This window comes from Heptranchias perlo, chromosome 4 (assembly GCF_035084215.1).
Source record: "Heptranchias perlo isolate sHepPer1 chromosome 4, sHepPer1.hap1, whole genome shotgun sequence".
Lineage (NCBI taxonomy): Eukaryota > Metazoa > Chordata > Chondrichthyes > Hexanchiformes > Hexanchidae > Heptranchias > Heptranchias perlo.
Genome location: NC_090328.1, coordinates 23,124,148 through 23,142,794, shown reverse-complemented (window position 1 = coordinate 23,142,794; position 18,647 = coordinate 23,124,148). Strand labels below are relative to the sequence as shown.

Here is an 18,647-nt window from a genome sequence, read left to right as displayed (position 1 = left end):
TCTACGCTCTGCATCTGAAATGATTGATGGGGTGACTTATATGTGGGTCATAGATTTTTATTTTCCAGGCTTTTTAGCTGAAAAGTAGAGTTGTCTTATGTGCTGATTGCCTTGTACATTACTATATACGGTATGCTATACGTATATAATCAAATTACACTTCATTCAAAAATGTCAAATCCGATACAAATGTGTTTTTTTGGCGTTTGTATAGAGTATATTAATCCTTTTCTGAATTTAGACTGTTGATCATAACCCCAACTCATTGTTGATAACAAGAATAGAATATTCAACAGGTGCTCATCTTGCAGACAGATTGTATAATTAAGATTATACAGCATTAATGCATGGATTTTTAATTTTAAATAGGAACTAAATTGATGTGACTTGCACAGTTGATTCTGGTGACATCGCTGACATCTGCTCTTAGCTGTGATGTCATTTGCTTTTTTAAAAAAAAATACACAAAGCAAAAAGCAAAAAACAAAACGTGGAGATGTCACCTGCTGTATCAAATCTGTTTAGGATCAAACATGGATATGCTTCCTGTTGTGTGCATTGGATTATTTTGTGGCGGGATGAAGATTAAAACATGGAAGTATAAAGTTTTATTATCAACACTTTGCTTATGGTGCTGGAAACTCTCTTGTGTTTCAGATTTGCGTAAAAGGGCCAAATGTTTTCAAAGGTTACCTAAAAGACCCTGAGAAAACAGCAGAAGCTTTGGATGACCAGGGCTGGTTGCACACAGGGGACATAGGAAAATGGCTGCCGGTAAGGAGGAAACTGTTTTGATCTCCCCATGTAGTATAAGTGCAATTGGCTTGTAATACAAGTATGTCATTATAGATCCAAAGTACCCAGAAGTGACCTTGATTTTTGTAAATACAAATTATATTAGAATGCACTATTTATGCTCCCTATTTTATTCCTCCCTTATTTTATTACCAGTTTCCGCCTCTTCTTTTTCATATGGTACTATCACAGTTTTAAAACAGTTGGATGTTTGCAAGCTGTCCGGGATTACGATTCTGTAGGCTCCTTCTGGTACCTCTGCTGGTTTTTATGTGCGACCCTAGACTGCGAGTGGTTATTCAAAGGACAGGGGCGTCACAGTGATCCTGTCGTAACCTAGAAATTCCATTGAGGTTTCTGGATAGGAATCAGGAGTGAAAGCTGCAATGGACATTGAGATACTTCCTCGACAGTTCTGATTGGTGACACTCAATCTCTACCAATTTGGAAAGCTTCCCATTGCCTGATATCTTTATACACGGTAATACTAGTGGGTGTAAAAAGGCACTTATGTTTCAGATCAACTGATGGCAGAATAGAAATCCTATTAGGTACTTTTTTCTGCCTTTTTGAAATTTAAATACACAAACAATATTGATTGGTATATAACATGTCTATTCATTGCTGCAGATGCAATAATTCAGAAGCTTTCAAAAAGAGTACTCAGCCAGTCTTAAAACAGTTGAATTTTTTTGAACCCTTTGATGAAGTTCAGTCAAGATGGGAGTTGTTAGTGTTAAGGAATTGAATTACTTTTCCATTTCGAGCATTCTTGTGTCAAAAATTCCCAGATTAAGTATAGCTGGGGTTAGATGCAGGATCAAGTTTCCTCTACTCGTCCCCAACAATATGACTCAGCCCTGACCTTTGAAAAGTACCTCCCACTGTACGTCACACCAACTATCCTTGTGGTTCCTCTGAGATTGCCAATCAGTGCAAATTAAGGAGGAGTTTTGTGTTGTGGGTCCATTGCCATTAGGAATTTGATTGAGATTGCTCAAACTCATTTAACATAGCAACCTTAAAACTAGCAAACAAGGGAGACTTTTATCCTGTTGATATGGTTGGATTCAGACCCAGGTCTCAATGGTGAAAGGACAATCTGTCAAGTGTCTACTGATAACTTCTAAACTTGAGGCTTTTTAACTCATGATGTAAACTGGACATGGACCTCTAACTTGGTACTGTGGTGTTGTACTTCATCACCTATTTGATCCAAACATTCAGTAGTAGAAAAATGAGTGGGAACCTGCGTATAGAATGGTTACAGTACAGAAGGAGCCCATTCGGCCCATCGAGCCCATGCTGGCTCTTTGTAAGAGCAATCCAGTTAATCCCATTTCCTTGCTCTTTCCCCGCAGCCCTGCAAGTTTTTTCCCTTTAAGTATTTATCCGTTCCTTTTTGAAAGCCATGATTGAATCTGCTTCTACCACCCTTTCAGAGAGTGCATTCCAGATCATAACTACTCGCTGCGTTTTTTAAAAAAAGTCTTTCCTCACGTCGCCTTTGGTTCTTTTGCCAATCACCTTAAATCTGTGTCCTCTGGTTCTCAGGCCTTCCCCCAGTAGAAACAGTTCCTCTGTATTTACTTTATCTAAACCTTTCATGATTTTGAACACTTCTATCAAATCTCCTCTTACCTTCTCTGCTCTAAGGAGAACAACCCCAGCTTCTCCAGTCTATCTATGTAACTGAAGTCCCTCATCCCTGGAACCATTCTAGTAAATCTTTTCTGCACCTCCCTAAGGCCTTCACATCCTTCCTAAAGTGCGGTGCCCAGAATTCAACACAATACTCCAGCTGTGGCCGAACCAGTGTTTTATAAAGGTTCAACATAATTTCCTTGCTTTTGTACTCTATGCCTCTATTTATAAAGCCCAAGATCCCGTTTGCTTTTTTATCTCAACCTGTCCTGTCATCTTCAAAGATTTGTGCACATATATCCTCAGGTTTTTGTGTTCCTGCATCCCCTTTAGAATTGTACCACTTACTTTATATTGCTCCTTCTCATTCTTCCTGCCAAAATGTATCACTTTGCACTTCTCTGCATTAAATTTCATCTTCCATGTGTCTGCCCATTCCACCAGCCTGTCTATGTCCTCTTGAAGCCTATTACTATACTCCTCACTGTTTACTACACTTCCAAGTTTTGTGTCATCTGAAAATTTTGAAATTGTGCCCTGTACACCCAAGTCCAAATTATTAATTTTTTTTTTAAAAAGTGGTTCTAGTACCGACCCCTGGGGAAGACCACTGTATACCCACCTCCAGTCCGAAAACCAACTGTTCACTACTACTCTCTGTTTCATGTCACTTAGCCAATTCTGTATCCATGCTGCCACTGCCCCTTTTATTCCATGGGCTTCAATTTTGCTGATAAGCCTATTATGTGACACTTCATCAAATGCCTTTTGAAAGCCCATATACACATCAATCGCATTGCCCTCATCAACCCACTCTGTTACCTCATCAAAAAACTCAATCAAGTTAGTTAAATACGATTTGCCTTTAACAAATCCATGCTGGCTTTCCTTTATTAATCCACACTTGTCCAAGCGACTATTAATTCTGTCCCGGATTATCATTTCTAAAAGCTTCTCCACCACCGAGGTTAAATTGACCGGCCTGTAGTTGCCAGGTTTATCCTTACACCTTTTTTGCTCAAGGGTGTAATATTTGCAATTCTCCAGTCCTCTGCCACCAACCCTGTATCTAAGGAGGACTGAAAGATTATGGCCAGCACCTCCTACAATTTCCACCCTTGCTTCCCTCAGCAACCTAGGATGCATCCCATCCAGACTGGGTGACTTATTTACTTTAAGTACAGCCAGCCTTTCTAGTACCTCCCACTTTATCAATTTTTAGCCCATCTAGTATCTTAACTACCGCCTCCTTTTACTGCGACTTTGGCAGCATCTTCTTCCTTGGTAAAGACAGATGCAAAGTACTCATTTTAGTACCTCATCATTGCCCTCTGCCTGCATGTGTGGATCTCCTACAAATATATAATACAAATGTGTTCAACAAACCTTTCATCAGACCTTTCCTTCATCCTAGCAGAAGTTCCATTTTAATTGATCAAGCTTCACCACTTTCCCAAAGGTGCACTAAAGCCCGACTGCAGAAAAGTAGGATCTAGTTCCTCACATGACAGTTTCTAGTGCATTGATGCCTTCTAGGGGAAGTACATCCTTGGAAGAAAAGACAAAACTCAAAAGGCTAGCCTATCTGCAAACTAGATCATAAGAGTGTATAGCCAGAAGGATGGAGCATAAGTCTCAGGAAGTGATAATGAGCTTGTGCAAAGCACTAGTCTGGCCCCACATGCAGTACTGTTGTGGGTGGCTCAAGGATATTAAACTGAGGCTTTAGAACCTCAGTTAGAACCTCCTTGTGTTCTTGGTCATGATGCACTGGTCTGAAAGAGGGATAAGAAAAAAGAATAAACGGTTGGTTCACACAAAGTTCTTAATGACTAAATTTGACTAAAAGATGCAATGAATTCTAACTTTGATTGTTATGTTGGCAAACTTGTGTAGTCTGCAGTAATGGTGTGATTAGTCTGGACAGATACTCACTGCTTGATATCGTCACTCACTGACCTGCTGTTACTACTGCTTGACTTGAAGGCCCGACAGTCACCCCCTACTGCTGCCACTCCAATCTACATACTGAAGTTTTTTTCCCCCCCTTTTTTGTTCTGCAATCTGGTCCTGCAATGACCAATTAGAAAGGAAGGAGGGACTCCACGGCCACACAATTACGCAACTGTGGAACTTTTTAAGATTTGATGTATGTAAGATGTATAGCAGCTTGTGACTAAAAGACGGGAAGCTGAACAGAATTTGCTTTTTTAAACAGAATGGCACTCTGAAGGTAATTGATCGAAAGAAGCACATATTCAAACTGGCACAGGGCGAGTACATTGCACCAGAGAAAATCGAAAACATCTATGTGCGGTGTGAGCCTGTTGCCCAGGTGTTCGTGCATGGTGATAGTCTGCAGGTAAGTCTAAGCTTCAAGCTAGACAGTAGAGCTAATTTAAATTTTGTACAACTGAGCAAAACAGGCTGTTGATTCACTATTGTCCATTTTGCGCTAACGTCCAAGACGAATTTAACCCCACCCACCTTTGTGTCTTCACTCTGTCAAGAGGTTATTTAGCATATGGATATTGCAATAGTGTAAGTCCTAGTTAAAGGCTAGCATGACCTGGAAAGCACCCTAATGTAGACCTGCCAGATATTTGGCAGAATTCCCTCTAAAAGAAGCCCAAGTGCACACCTTAGGACTTGTGAATGTGAAATTTGTCTTGCCAGTTAAATGCAGTGCTGCAGTTGTAGCTACTAAATTACTTTTGCTTGTATATTTAATTGCACTGCAATCCTGGGGTTTAAGTGTTTAGTGGGTAAATCACATTTAGCTAAATATTTTATCTGCTTTTATATAATCTTTCCAAATGTTTTGGAATCCAGTTATGTGGATTGAATTGAACAGAAGGAGGCAAAATACAGCTATATATTTTAGGACCTGTAAGGTCAGGTACAAATGAAAGATTTTACTTACCTATAAAAACTGATTGATATGATTACCCTTGGGATCTTCTGTTCTGTTCACATTTGCCAATGTAGCCATTTAAATCATTACAGTAGCATTGCTGTTTTGTGCATTTTATTTTTTGTTTTGTGTAAGAAATTTACAGGTGCTCTCAGGTCTTAGCTTGGTACAGAGTACATGCTATATTACAGACTAGGGCGGGGATGTTTATTGACCAGGCCAGGATCTTTCCTGGCCAGGGAGCTCGCAGGTTTGTGTATGTGAGATGTTCCATTAGACGTTGGGTTGAGGCACCAGTGGGTGGCACTAGAGGATGGGACACTCTTACACACATTTTGTTCCTGTTGCAGCCTTCTGAGCAGAGGCCCTAGAGACCTGTGAAGCTAAGTAGCTCTGCCCTCTCCTTGGATTCAACTTCATGCATACTCTGCCTGGTGCCAACAGGACAAAGAACCTCTCCTACTTTCATGCTTTTGCAACAAGAGCGTGCATTTCCCCACTGTGGGCAACCTCCACAACAAACTTGGACAAAGCACATATGGGGCATTTGCCAATCAGAACAAGTAATGTGCAGGTTGCGCATGGAGCTGGGAAAACACCAAGAGGTAAGGGGGCCTTTCCTGCAGGCCTCTCACCTACCCACCCCAAGCCCCAAGGCAGAGTGGCTGGGGCTAATGCTATAAATAGTTGAATGCTGTACATTTTGAATGCACAATTATTAGGTTGTAAAGCACAGATACAAAACTTCAAACACTACTTATCATATTTCACTATTAAACATGAAGTACAAACTTTGCATATACAAAGTATATATTTGTTTTTGTAACTGTCAGATATCTGGTGAAAGGAACTGAATTCACTGAGTATTTGCTATTCATCAAAGTTGATCAAAGATTGGAAACACTGTTACCTGTTGCTCTAAACACTAGCTTTTTTAGATACCTTTGCATGTTAGAGAGATACAGGTACAATGATCCCACTCTCCTCTGATCTCAACCACAATGCTCGGGGAGATGCCGCCATGTGCTAATGCAAAAAAAAAGAAAAATTACTCTGAATTGTTTGGACTCATTAGGCCTTCTACTTCAATGAGTTAGGAGGTTACCAGAGGGCAGGGAATTCAAATGTCATCTTTGTATATTTTTGTTTCTTTCTTTACAAGTAGACATTGTTTAACAAGTTTGCAGGGTCAACAGTTCCTTTTAAAATGTGTGCTTGCACATGCATGTTTTGGGGGTGGGGGGAAAGCCAGTCATTTATGAATTAACCCTGTACATCTCTAACTTCAAGCATGGTCAAAGACTCCCAATGGTCTCTTGTATAATAATTAGTTTAAGCCTTATCTTGCATTGAACGCCATATTGATTTCTTGTATTACAGGCCTGTCTGGTGGGAATTGTGATACCTGATCCTGAAGTATTACCTGCCTGGGCCCAAAAGAGACATATTAAAGGGTCATTTGAGGAATTGTGTAAAAGCAAGGCAAGTCTTGTTCATTTAAAAAAAAATCCAACAGCAGTGTTGAAAAGTAAATATTTGCATGCAGGGACTTTTTATTTTCATTGGTGTGAAATAGTTGTGGTAGGTGGGAAGGAATTTGAAAATGAAAGAGAGTGCAGTGTATGTTACAAATATTCATTCATGTTCTGTTTACTATTCAGAAAATGATGAAAAAAAAAGAGAACTTGCATCCTCAGGGCGTCCCAGAGTACTTCACCGCCAATTAAGTACTCTTGCCATGTAGTTACTGTTATGTAGGCAGATACAGCAGCCAATTTGCACATAGCATTATCCCACAAACAACAATGAGATAAATGATCAGTTAATCTGTGTTAGTGGTGTTGGCTGAGGCATAAATATCGGCCTGGACAACAGTAGAACTCCTCTACACACCGTTCACCTGACGAAGGAGGAAGCCTCCGAAAGCTTGTGGAATTTAAAATAAATTTGTTGGACTATAACTTGGTGTTGTAAAATTGTTTACAACTCTCAAATAGTGTTCTGGCATCTTTTATGTCCACCTGAACAGGCCCTCAGTTTAATGTTATCTGAAAGGCGGCACCTCCAACAGTGCAGCGCTGAAATGTCAGCCTGGATTGTGTGATCAAGTGAAACTCTGACCTTCTGTCTGAGACAAAAGTACTACCACTGAGCCAAGCTGAGGATTTGGTTTTGGAAGAGTTCTGTTGTATAAATTTGACTCAAAGTATTTTATTTCAATCCTGACCAAGCTAAATGGATGTTGGTATAATTAGCAGTAGGCCATTCAGCCCCTCGTGCCTGCTCTGCCATTTGATAAGATCATGGCTGATCTGTGATCTAGCTCCATATACCTGCCTTTGGCCCATATCCCTTAATACCTTTGGTTGCCAAAAAGCTATCTATCTCGGATTTAAATTTAGCAATTGAGCTAGTATCAATTGCCGTTTGCGGAAGAGAGTTCCAAACTTCTACCACCCTTTATGTGTCGAAATGTTTTCTAATCTCGCTCCTGAAAGGTCTGGCTCTAATTTTTAGACTGTGCCCCCTACTCCTAGAATCCCCAACCAGCGGAAATAGTTTCTCTCTATCCACCCTATCTGTTCCCCTTAATATCTTATAAACTTCGATCAGATCACCCCTTAACCTTCGAAACTCCAGAGAATACAACCCCAATTTGTGTAATCTCTCCTCGTAACTTAACCCTTGAAGTCTGGGTATCATTCTAGTAAACCTACGCTGCACTCCCTCCAAGGCTAATATGTCCTTCCGAAGGTGCGGTGCCCAGAACTGCTCACATTACTCCAGGTGCAGTCTAACCAGAGTTTTGTATAGCTGCAGCATAACTTCTGCCCCCTTGTACTCTAGATATAAAGGCCAGCATTCCATTAGCCTTATTGATTATTTTCTGCACCTGTTCATGACACTTCAATGATCTATGTACCTGAACCCCTAAGTCCCTTTGGACATCCACTGTTTTTCACTTTTTACCATTTAGAAAGTACCCTGTTCTATCCTTTTTTGATCCAAAGTGGATGACCTCACATTTGTCTACATTGAATTCCATTTGCCACAGTTTTGCCTGTTCACTTAATCTATCAATATCCCTTTGTAATTTTATGTTTTCATCTACACTGCTTACAATGCCACCAATCTTTGTGTCATCGGCAAACTTAGATATGAGACTTTCTATGCCTTCACCTAAGGCGTTAATAAATATTGTGAATAATTGAGGCCCCAAGACAGGTCCCTGCGGGACTCCACCAGTCACATCCTGCCAATGTGAGTACCTACCCATTATCCCTACTCCCTGTCGTCTTTCGCTCAGCCAACTTCCTGACCAAGTCTGTACTTTTCCCTCGATTCCATGGGCTTCTATCTTAGCTAACAGTCTCTTATGTGGGACCTTATCAAATGCCTTCTGGAAATCCATTTAAAAAACATCCATTGACAATCCCCTGTCCACTACTTTAGTCACCTCTTCAAAAAATTCAATCAGGTTTGTCAGGCACGACCTACCTTTCACAAATCCATGCTGGCTCTCCCTGATAAACTGAAAATTCTCGGTGTTTAGTCACCCTATCTTTAATTATAGACTCCAGCATTTTCCCCACAACAGATGTTAGGCTAACTGGTCTATAATTCCCTGGTTTCCCTCTCCTTTCTTAAAAAGCAGAGTGACATGCAATTTTCCAAAATAGAATCATAGAAGTTTACAACATGGAAACAGGCCCTTCGGCCCAACATGTCCATGTCACCCAGTTTATACCACTAAGCTAGTCCCAATTGCCTGCACTTGGCCCATATCCCTCTATACCCATCTTACCCATGTAACTGTCCAAATGCTTTTTAAAAGACAAAATTGTACCCGCCTCTACTACTGCTTCTGGCAGCTCGTTCCAGACACTCACCACCCTTTGAGTGAAAAAATTGCCCCTCTGGACCCTTTTGTATCTCTCCCCTCACCTTAAATCTATGTCCCCTCTTTATAGACTCCCCTACCTTTGGGAAAAGATTTTGACTATCTACCTTATCTATGCCCCTCATTATTTTATAGACTTCTATAAGATCACCTCTTAACCTCCTACTCTCCAGGGAAAAAAGTCCCAGTCTATCTAACCTCTCCCTATAAGTCAAACCATCAGGTCCCGGTAGCATCCTAGTAAATCTTTTCTGCACTCTTTCTAGTTTAATAATATCCTTTCTATAATAGGGTGACCAGAACTGTACACAATATTCCAAGTGTGGCCTTACTAATGTCATATACAACTTCAACAAGACATCCCAACTCCTGTATTCAATGTTCTGACCAATGAAACCAAGCATGCTGAATGCCTTCTTCACCACCCTATCCACTTGTGACTCCACTTTCAAGGAGCTATGAACCTGTACTCCTAGATCTCTTTGTTCTATAACTCTCCCCAAAGCCCTACAATTAACGGAGTAGGTCCTGGCCCGATTCGATCTACCAAAATGCATCACCTCACATTTATCTAAATTAAACTCCATCTGCCATTCATCGGCCCATTGGCCCAATTTATCAAGATCCCGTTGCAAATTGACAAATTAAGTGAATTTAATGTTGGTTAAGTGGTCAGAATTGTTTTGTTGCACTTTAAGATAGAAAAGTGGTCAGCAGCAGTTCAATTCCAGGTGTGTCCACAATTACTTTTCCATTTGATCCTGCACAGGCACAGGCGCAATGGATTGAATGCAGCTTCCTATGGTGTAATTTCTATGACTATATGACTGTTGCAGAGATGAGCTTCTAAATCTTTAGCTTATCTAACTAATGCTAAGGACTTGACATAATGTACTTATACTACTAACAAGCCTGGTAACTCTGTGACAAGTGGCTCATCTCCTGACCCCTCATAGCCTCTCCACTAAAAGGCTCAAGTCAGGAGTAGCAATGTATCAAGTTAAGCTGGGACATGATTTCTGTGGGTGAAGTTGGTTTTTAACCCATTATTTGCCATGACTCAATTTTAAAAAGCCATGTCAAGATAAACATTAGATAGAAATGCTTCTTTTTCCTCATACTTTAACTTTTAAAACTATATTCTGTAATCTAGTTATTAAAATACATAGCTCATCATTTTGATTATTTTTCCTACACTTGTCTTAACAATTTTTGTTCAGGTATCCAATGGAAAATTATTTGCCCTTTATTTTCCCTATAGGTTTTAAAGGATGCTATTTTAAAAAATTTGATAGAAATTGGAAAGGAAGCTGGACTGAAGTCATTTGAACAAGTAAGCAAGTAATTGTTTTACTGGCTGTGCCACATCATTTGTCTGTTTATTTTCATCCTTCCTTCCTCCAAACTAAGTGACTTCCTCCTTCTGTTGCCTAGATGGTCACTTACTGGTGAGTGTATTTTCTTCATGTCTCATACATATTAATCCTTTTTTATTTAAAAAAAACCCTCAAAGCTGACAAACAGCTTTAAAATCACAGCTCCCAAAAAAAAGCAGATAACTCAAATAAATAAATCACAAACTAGAATAACATAATAGGCTCTGGATATAACCATTAACCCAGGCCACTACATTAAGGCGGCTGAACAAGTTAAATTACATTTTCCATTACTTGAAATTTCAAGATTTATAACCACTGTTTTGGACAACACATTCTGTACTTCAGCTTGCTTTTCCTGTGAAAACTGAAACCCAATGGCCTTGCCCATGATCTGTGAAAACCAGCAGCAATACAGAGTCAGTGGGGCATGAGCTTATCCTAACAAGTTGCAGTCATACCCAATATACCATCACTTGCACCATAGCAAATAAACTAAAGTGTGTTTTTTTTTGCAGTGATGAAATTGGAAATTTTTGGAGCACTGAAAAGTCCAATTTTGTTTTTCCTAGTAGGGTCCCACCCCACTTTGTCCTTTGGAAACTTTGCATTTGGGCATTTTTTATGCGCTTAACGGCATTTTGGAGTCTACTGTAGTAATATAAGCATGACTTCCCACCTACAGTATGCAGTGGTTGCAGTCACTTCTGATAGCGGTATGAGTAGTGATGTGATGGAGGAGCCTGGTCTGGTCCTTTAGCAGCAGCATTTGGGTAGGGGTGGGAGGTAGGGAAGGGGAGAATGGGTGGTAATGGAAGGGGAGAAATGTATGGCAATGGAAAGGAGAGGGAATAGGGAATACATGGAGGAAGGGGGAAATGGTTGACAATGCAGCAAAGGAGGGAAATAGGGAGAAAAAAGGATGCAGAAACTGGGAGTGTGCTTGGGGTGGGTGGGGGGGACGAAGTACAGTGCCAGCATTAACTGAAGGAGAAAGGGTACCAACATGCAGTGGCGGGTGGAAGATTACCATCATGAACTGGGTTGGAGGAGGAGAAGAAGAATGCTGGGTTGAATTGAGGGGGAAGAAGCAGAGGAGTCCCAATATGAACTAATAGGGTTGGAGGAGGAAAAGAGTCTCTGAATAGGATGGGTAAAGTGTCTCTGTAAACTGGGTCCAGAGGGGGGTTGAGTGCCTCTGTGAACTAGGGTGGGGCCTGAGAGAGTGACAATTACAGTAACTTTTGGGGAACTGATGATCTGGTTGATCTGTTGAAAGGCCAATGCCACTTACTTTTTAAAAAAAATAAAGATGTAAAAATTATTGGAGGTGACTGAAGGTATGGTCAGAGTGTGGGAGGAAGATGGTGAAGGCTTTGTCACCAAGGCTGGAGCAGAGGGAGGGGGTCGGGGATCCAAAAAAGGCCAGATGGAGCAGAGGATGCTTGAGGGCACATGGTACGTGTTGGCACATGGTGCCAGAGGAGTTTAGAGGCAAGGAAGGGTGAGGATAAGCAGGGGTTTGTAAACTAGGATAAGGAATTTGAGTTCCAATGCATTTGGGAACAGGAGTCAATGAGGACTGTGGTGAACAGGACTTGGTGCAGATAGGATGCAGGTAGTAAGAGTCTTGGAAAAGTTGTCTTTGAGGAGGTTGTAATTGTAATCACCTCCAGGCTAATCCTGAAGCAGTGGGAGAATTGGCCATGGTGAGTTGTATTGCAGCACAATATTAGCTCAGATATTCTGGGGGTGAGGTATTTTACACTAAGCTGGTATAAAGCTGCAAAACTGCTAATTGAAGATGTTCTAATTGTCAGCTGTATGTGTGAATATGATTTTTAGTCTTTTTAGCTGAATCTTTCAATATGATCCTGCTTTGGCCTCTTGTGCTACTTCTCAAGCATCTTCATTATTTTTGCAATTGCAGCAAGTTACAGGATCAATTTGGATTAAATATACTAAGGTACTCGGCGATTAAAGTTTATTTTGATTTGCATCAGTAACTATATACATATATTGCCATCTTCATTTTCCACCGTGACACTTTTCTTCAAATTAAATACCAGGGGCGCTAAATTGGGCCGTGTAGCGCCCATTGTTTCGGTGCTACGCGGCCTCTCCGACATCCAAGATGGCAGCTTGGATGCACGCGCACGCACATTTCCTGCGTGACGTGCGCCAGACGCTATCTTGGTATAGGAGTTTGCGCAGGCGCAGATAAGAAACGCTGGAATCATGTAAAGTAGGGAGAAAATGGCTTCAATCAGTGTGCAATGCTGATTTAAAGTGATAAGTCCCAAAATGGTGTCTTAACGCTCAACTCAACGCACAGTCTTAACCCGACCATCTGAACGTGTCTTAGAGTGCCTGGAAGACCCCCACTGGTGCTATTTAAAGGGACCATGCAGGATCAACAGGTTAGTGGCTGGATTATTGCCTCTGGCTGCTGAGACATTTGTAACTGTTTTTGGAGGTCTCCTAGACTTTAATACTAGGACGCGGGGACATATCCTAACACTTAGAGCCAGGACGTGCAGGAGTGAAGTTAGGAAATGCTTCTACACGCAAAGGGTGGGAGACGTTTGGAACACTTTTCTGCAGACTGCAGTTGATGCTAGCTCACTTGTGAATGTTACATCTGAGATTGATAGATTTCTGTGAACCAAGGGTATTAATGATGTGGAGATGCCGGTGATGGACTGGGGTGGACAAATGTAAGGAGTCTTACAACACCAAGTTATAGTCCAACAGCTTTATTTGAAATCGCAAGCTTTCGGAGCTTTCCTCCTTCGTCTCCGAAAGCTTATGATTTCAAATAAAGCTGTTGGACTATAACCTGGTGTTGTAAGACTCCTTACAAGGATATTAAGGGATATGGGGCTAAGGCAGGTATATGGAGTTATGTCACAGGTCCACCATGATCTCACTGAATGGTGGAACAGGCTCAAGGGGCTAAATGCCACTGCCACTTGCTGCCTCTTGATATGCGACACCTTCTCCTACAAGAAAGCGGGACGTGTGCCTGGGTGATGTCTTTGTCATGGTTGAATAGCTGCCAGTGTGTGTGGCCTGTGAGTTGTGGGTGGGCAGCTTGAAACAGTGGTAATGTATAAGGGCGATAGGAAGCATCTGATTGGAAGAGTTGAGTACTGATGGAAAGAGTTTATTGATATGGGGGGTGTAGTGCGTGGTGCAGTTGGTAGGAGACGTGACTTGACAGTTAACCTCACTCACCTTGACCACTCGTCAAAGCATTGAACTTCTTCCTGCACTGCATCCATGTTCATGATGCTGTGTGCCTGCCATTGACTTCGTCCCCCGCTGCCTCCCACTGTCTTTTGAGTATATATCTGGAGGGCCTCTTGCACCCACCCCACCCCCTGTGGATATAGGATGTCCCTCCTTCTGTCCACCTCTTGCCCCCAGGGTTGCTAGTGCATCAGCAGAGAACCTTGGTGCATGCGCTCTCGCAGGCCTGGTACCAACTCATATTGGCAGATTGATGAGGTCTGGCGTGCAGATTGGAGGATGTGGGATTTAGTAGTGCGCAACCTTTATTAAATGTTTTAACATAACTCATCAGTGTGTAAACATAGGGATGGGATCTGCATCTGTGTTTTACGTGTGTGATGTCTGATCTCTGTTCAGACTCCATGCTGACAGTAGACTGTTATTTTCAGCAAATAACAGGTACAAGCTGCCTTTAAAGGATTTCTAAGAAACATCCTCCCTTTGAGAGGGAGCTCCCTCTGGTGGTGGAAAGTGCAAATTGCATTCATTCCATGTGCAAGGCCTGGGAAGGAATGCCGATTGCAGGCAAGTGCTCCCTTGGGACCAAACTTATGTCTTGCCTGCCCAGGGTCCGTCGGGCACGGGGTGTTAGCGCATCGCGCTACCATTGCCCAGAACGGACCCTTATCCAATTTTTTCCCCCTAGCTTCTGTAAGTCCCTTTGGCTTCTCCAAGTATGTGACTCTTGTGTTCACAGCCAGGCTAGTAGTCTCCCAAGTCTGCTTGATCTTATTGTTATTAGTCACATTCACAACATACAAAGCACTTCTCTGTATTCTTATGTCCTTAAGTATAAGTTGTAGATCTTCAGCTCCAAATTATGGTTTCCACTGTCTGTGCTTTCCTTCCATTTCTTACAAAAATTGCACATTCGACAGCTACTTTTGTCCACTGTGCTATTTATAGCAGTTAGGACACTGTTAAGCTAGTTAAGTAGCTTCTTGCAGGTGCTTTTGGACTGGTCACATAATTGTATATTCTTTTTAGCTCATTCTAATACATCTGAGGCTTCCAGAAAGTGCAGAATAAAGTTATATGTTCTGCAAGTGCATGTAAAAAAGGAGGCAAAAATTCAGCTTTTTTGTTTAAAATACTGTCTGTGCTTGAAGAGGAATTTCACCTCTTGGGTTTGCTTCCCTCATCCCTGTCTTTCTAAGTCTATGCTAACTACATGGTTTGTAATAGTGCTGAATTAACTAAACTACTAGGAGGCCTGTAAGCTTAGCTCACTTTGTGCTTCCCCACAGCATAGTGGTTCAGATTGTGAAATTTGCAGTATGCAGGAATGGGGTACAAATCCATGTCCCTCCTCAAATTGGATTACTTTATTGAGAAAATAAGATAAATGGGTCAATAGTGAAGAATGTCACCAGGATTGAAAAGAATTAGAAGAAAAATGAGGTAAATTGAGAAGCAGTAATTTAGATGATGCCTAGCTTGGGTTTTAATGGAAACCGCTGAGAAGGAAATGACCATGACAGACTTAGTATGAAAATATTGACTAATCAGTAGAAGTTGTTTATGTTCACTATTCAGTGTGTCTTAGATTTATTTTAAAATTTATTTTACATGAGTTCTCATCAATTATAGGAATTGCATACACTAGTCCAAATCGCAGTAGCTCTTGTCACTTAATAAAAAAGAAATTGCATTTAGTGTCTTTCTTGTCCATAGGATATCCCAAAGTGATTCACAGCCAATGAAGTATTTTTGAAGTGCAGTCACTGTTATGTAGATAAATGTGGCAGCCAATTTGCACACAGCAAGGACCCATGAACTGTAAGAGATAAATGACCAGATCATTTTTTTAGTGGTATTGATCCAGGGATTGGCCAGGACACTGGGAGAACTTCCCTGTTCTTCAAATAGTGCCAAGGGATTTTTAATAGCCACTTGAGAGGACAGACAAGGCCTCAGTTTAACATCTCTTCTAAAAGTCAACACCTTTGACAATGCAGCACTCCCTCGATACTGCACTGAGTGCCAACCTTGATGATGTACTCCAGTCTCTGGAATGGGGCTTGAATTCAGATGAGGGTGCACCATTGAGCCAAGGCTGACAGAGTACAACTGAAACCACCCTAATATTTTAATGTGTTTTCACCCACACTATAGAAGGGCATGCACAATTTAAAAATGTCAGTCTTCCCACCCCTCCCAATTCTTTACTATACTTCAGATGGCTTTCACTATTCAATTGACTAAAATTTTACAACTAGTATATTAAAGCGACTTTATCTCTGCTAAAGAGTGTGTGTAAGAATCCATGTAGGACTGGAAATTGCAACTGCAGATTGGTAGTATCAGAAACTAAGAGTCAGATGATTATTTTTTGCTGATGTAAAATGAGCACATAGGAGGACCATGATGCCCTTGACATGATGAGCAATACATGTACCTCTGCCAGTAAGAAGGTTGGGATTGCAGCAGGAAATTCTGATGTGATATAAATAAATGGTGAAACTAAGGGATGTGAGGAAATATTTGAGTCGGATTGGCCTAAAGTCAGCTATATTTTCTTGTGGCAGGTACTAAATTGGTGATAAACCTTTCAATTTTTGTGTTTCTGGCTGGTTTGTGACTTTTTTTTTAGAACTTAAGTTTACAATAGAATTTGATTGAGCCAAAGGAATAACCTGACTTGTTTAATAATGTACTTTTCTCATCTTGAACAGGTGAAGGACATCCGTCTCTTTCCTGAGATGCTAACTGTTCAAAATGGCCTTCTGACTCCGACGTTCAAGGCAAAGAGAGCAGAGCTGAGAAAATTCTTTAGTTCACAAATCGTTGAACTTTACGAAAACATTGTTGTATAAACAAATGCACATTTTTTTTGAAGTAAATCTAATTAATGGCCTTGTTCGTTTGATAATGATAAACTGTTAACAGATGCTTTGCAATGACCTCCTACCAGAGTATATATACATATTTTGTACAACAAGCCTTATGAGCCAAAAATATCAAAGCAGATCACTGTTTAAATATATTTGTTGATTTCCAAAATGCCTTATATTTGAAACATTCATCTCTATCATGGGGGAATGGCATAGTGAACTTGAAATGAAATGGAAGCACAAATTAAGTTGCACTTGGGTGAAAGGATGTACAGTTGTCACAAATGCACTATTGAGTAACATTCTTTTTATATCTATGTACACAGCAACTGTTGCACAAATGTCTAAAGATGAAATGAAGAGTAACACTAAAAGCTTTAACAAGATTACATATTTAATTTATAAAATCTCCCTGGTTTAAATATTTGATTTTTAAAAAAAAGGCTTGGCATTGTAAATGTTTTTGTACACAACCAAAAGAGAATTTGCAAAATTGTCAGCAAAATTAAAAGTTTTTTGTGTATTTTGGTTCATCGCTGCAGCAAATTCTATGCATTGTTCTCCGCAATGACTTACTGTGCTGAAAGGAGATGGATATAGTCATGTTAAGTACTTTGTGACCCTATTCACTGCACGCTGAAATGGAATTTTATCACCTAGCCAGCAAAAACTGTTAAAACAGTATGAGTAGCCAGTTCAATAGTAGGTGGCATATTTTGTGCATTCAACCATCTTGCAGTTTTTAAATGGAGGAATTGCAAATAAAGATCCATAACACAGAACTCCAGAAGTAGTTCTTTCATCTCATTGGGAACATGCTGGTGCACTCGGAATTATTTTCTGAAGTTTGAGAACCAACTAACACTAAGTGCAACTCGTTACCTATGTGATTATTTTCCCCCAAACGAAAAACTCTTTATTCATGAAGGATGCCACTTTCACATTACTGGAAAAAAGAGAGATCTAATTTTCCCCTCCCCCTTGTGTGTTCTGAAAGTTCTGCTCCTATAAACTGAAAAAGATCCTGCATTAGAAAATGCAGATTACTTTCATGTATTTTTGTGCCTCCAAAATTGGGTGTAAATTATGCACCAGGTGCTTTGAAGTCAATTAACTAATGCTCATTTAAATATTTTGCCTGTCCATACCCATCTTAATATACTAGAGGCCATTGATTTTCACAAATGAAAGGAAGTGTTTGTTTTCTACAAAATGACTATAAGGGAACAAATGACTATATTGCTACTTGGCAAACTTGTGCTGTTCATAGACCATGGGGACTCAGAAATATCTTGTTAAACCATCCATTATTATATATAAAATATATTGATAATAAAAGTTTTGCATTCAGTCCACAATTCTCGTATCAGGATTTTATGTTGCACTTTTTTGTCGCATGTTACACTATTTCTGTTGACTTTTTTTCTGTTGTGCAGCAAGTCTATTGCACTGAGTTGTGATGCAATGTGGATTCAGTCCTTGTCGCTGTTGTACTAAGTTATTACTTACACTTGCATATGATTGGCTGGAGTTGATCGCGTGCTGTGTTCCTCCCAGCCACAACTCCCTAGTTTTGTCAGAAACTTCCTCCTTGTTGGCACTGCTGCCTCTTCTTCCTGTTTCTTCCATTCCTAATGCTACACACCTGTCCAAGCCGTTGAAATTTGGGGCCTTGGGCTGCCCACTGCGGCTTGGTGCTGGGAAACTGGCTCTTAAGGTTTGAGGGGAGGAAAAAGGAGTGATTGAGAAGTCATGGGATAATGGTAGTGATGGTGGGACGTGGGGGAAGGAGGAGAGAAGGAGGGGATGTGGACTAGGGGCCAACTACAAGCCCAGTGTAAGTGCTTTCTAAAACAAAGCAAAATTTGGGGAGCTGAGGGGGAAGGAAG

General features: G+C 40.7%; 1 protein-coding gene across 6 annotated transcripts in view; it reads left to right on the top strand.

Annotated features, from left to right (window-relative positions):
- acsl1a (acyl-CoA synthetase long chain family member 1a) overlaps nt 1–18,116 on the top strand; it is a 145,439-nt gene extending 127,323 nt beyond the window's left edge. For all 6 annotated transcript variants that reach the window (XM_067982589.1, XM_067982590.1, XM_067982588.1 and 3 more), the window contains 5 exons: nt 658–774; nt 4,658–4,801; nt 6,734–6,835; nt 10,516–10,587; nt 16,600–18,116. In XM_067982589.1, coding sequence (XP_067838690.1) covers nt 658–774; nt 4,658–4,801; nt 6,734–6,835; nt 10,516–10,587; nt 16,600–16,740 — 576 coding nt within the window. In that variant the 3' untranslated portion in view covers nt 16,741–18,116. The remainder of the gene's footprint in view (nt 1–657; nt 775–4,657; nt 4,802–6,733; nt 6,836–10,515; nt 10,588–16,599) is intronic.
- Nucleotides 18,117–18,647: the final 531 nt, after the last annotated feature.